This window comes from Prunus dulcis, chromosome 7 (genome assembly GCF_902201215.1).
Source record: "Prunus dulcis chromosome 7, ALMONDv2, whole genome shotgun sequence".
Lineage (NCBI taxonomy): Eukaryota > Viridiplantae > Streptophyta > Magnoliopsida > Rosales > Rosaceae > Prunus > Prunus dulcis.
This window is the reverse complement of record NC_047656.1, coordinates 6,853,619-6,855,783: the sequence shown is the minus strand read 5'-3', so window position 1 is coordinate 6,855,783 and position 2,165 is coordinate 6,853,619. Positions and strand designations below refer to the sequence as shown.

General features: G+C 33.1%; 1 protein-coding gene across 1 annotated transcript; it reads left to right on the top strand.

Moving 5' to 3' along the window:
- The first annotated feature begins 818 nt into the window (after positions 1-818).
- LOC117635283 (protein FAR1-RELATED SEQUENCE 1-like) lies at positions 819-2,165 on the top strand. The gene is made up of 3 exons (XM_034369629.1): positions 819-1,403; positions 1,988-2,064; positions 2,150-2,165. Exons 1-3 carry the CDS (start codon positions 819-821, stop codon positions 2,163-2,165), a joined length of 678 nt encoding a protein of 225 aa, XP_034225520.1.

The window sequence follows — 2,165 nt, the reverse complement described above, 5'->3', positions numbered from 1 at the left end:
ATGTCACAGGCTTTGCACATGGCACATAATGCAAAATGCCATGAAAAATGTAACCAGTTTATTTAGGTGCATAAGTGGAGTTAGGAGCGTTTTAACACAATTTTTTATGGATTACTATAAGGAGGAAGATGAGTTCTTAGTTGCTTGGGAATCAATGTTGGATGAATACAATGTGCGTGGACATCCTTGGTTAGAAAGCATTTTTTATTTAAGGAAGAAATGAGCAATGGCATACTGTAAGTGGTCTTGGTCTACAGGAGTAAAAACCACACAGATAAATGAAAGTTTTAATGCTACCTTAAAAGACTATTTGAATGTGGACCATGATGTGGTGCAATTTTTCATGAATTTTGAAAGGGTACTTAATGATAAGCGATATAAGAGCATCTCCAACCGATATGTTAAAAGTGCCACATAGACATTTAACGGCTAGAAATAAAATCTCACATCACTCCAACCGAATTGTCAAAACTGATGTGGAAAGAAGGTTGGAGGTTCAGTTGTTATTTTTGACATCTCAAAAGCAAGATGTCAAATAAATATTTTATTATTTTTAAAGACAATTGGCTATTACTTTCATTTATAATTTTACTTTTTTTTTTCTTCTTCTTTATCTTTAATGATTTGACTGTTACAATAATTATTTATTTGACATATCTGGTGGAGTGCAAAACTGTTTAAATATCAAATTGCCACATCAGCTATCAAATTTAAATTTGATGTTTGGTATTTGACATCTCCCTTGGAGATGCTCTAAGGAGTTGGAAGCAGAGTATGATTTGTGTCAAAAGTTACCTAAGGTGATAATACCTATTTCAATGGTGGTTAAGGCAGGAAATACTTATACCAAAGCAATATTTGAGGATTTCCAAGCTCAGTATATCAAATCACTTGAATTGGACATGATATCTTGTGACAAAGATGGTGTGGATTTGGTGTATACAGTTGTCCTACGTGGTAACTCGAAAGAGCGACGTGTTAGAAAACAGAAAGATGGTGATGTCTCTTGTAGTTGTAGGTTGTTTGAGATGAAAGGTTTCTTGTGCAGCCATGCACTGAAAATTCTTACTAATTACATGAATGTCAAAGAAATTCCTGACCAGTATATCTTAAAAAGGTGCACAAGAAAAGCAAGATCTAAAAGTGTGAAAGATATGCATGGACGTGATATTCAGACATATGTGAAACCACAACAAACATCTCGATATAGGTCTTTATGTTCCATGTTTACCATGATATCATCTCGAGCTGAGAGCGAAGAAACATATAAGATTTCTGTTAGTCATTTGAATCAACTAAGCAAAACCATTGAAGACATGTTAAGTTCAAAAATGGATGGTCAAGTACATGATAAGAATGGCCAAGGGTCACCTTCCACCATTGTGACAGATGGTGCTAATGAGGCATGTTTCTTGGGTAGTGCAAAAGTTATCCAAGCAAAGGGATTAAAGAAGAGGGAAGCCTCCCGAGGAAGAAAAAGAATAAAAAGTTGTTTGGAGAAAAACATAGCTAAGAATAAAAAAAAACATATAGTTCTCGTTCGTCACATGCATTTTCTTCTTTTACATTCAAAGTTCAATTTCAATATAATTTTTTTTTAATTAATTTAGTTTTAATTTGTATAATATGAACAGGTGTAGCTCCAAATGCAACACTTAAGAGATAATAACATATGTCATCTAGCTACACATCTTGTCAGTATCATTATTTATTTTTTTATTCTCATATCATGTTTCTAGTTTAAAATGTTACTGTAGGCACAAGATCACGGGGCACCTAATACAATATCATGGATGCCTTACTGAGAACCCCAACATGGTTTCCAACCATTACTTATCCCTGCAAGTTTCCCTTTACAATTTCAAGACTTGCAAGTTTCAAATGACGTTGTGCGGAGTTAGGTATATTAAGATTTATAATATCCTTTTTATAAGCCATGGTAAGTTTTTTATTTATTATAATCAATTTTCATAACTACTTTATACAGACTATGAACTTGATGATAGATAAGCCACATACAGCTTCAAATGTTGATCAAACTGGAGATGGCATATGGAATCATGGGTATGTTATGCTCTCAGTATTACCTTTATTATGAAATTTTATTTGTATAATGCTAACTAGTTTTTCCTTTGGTTTTTTTATACAGGTCAATATATCAATAG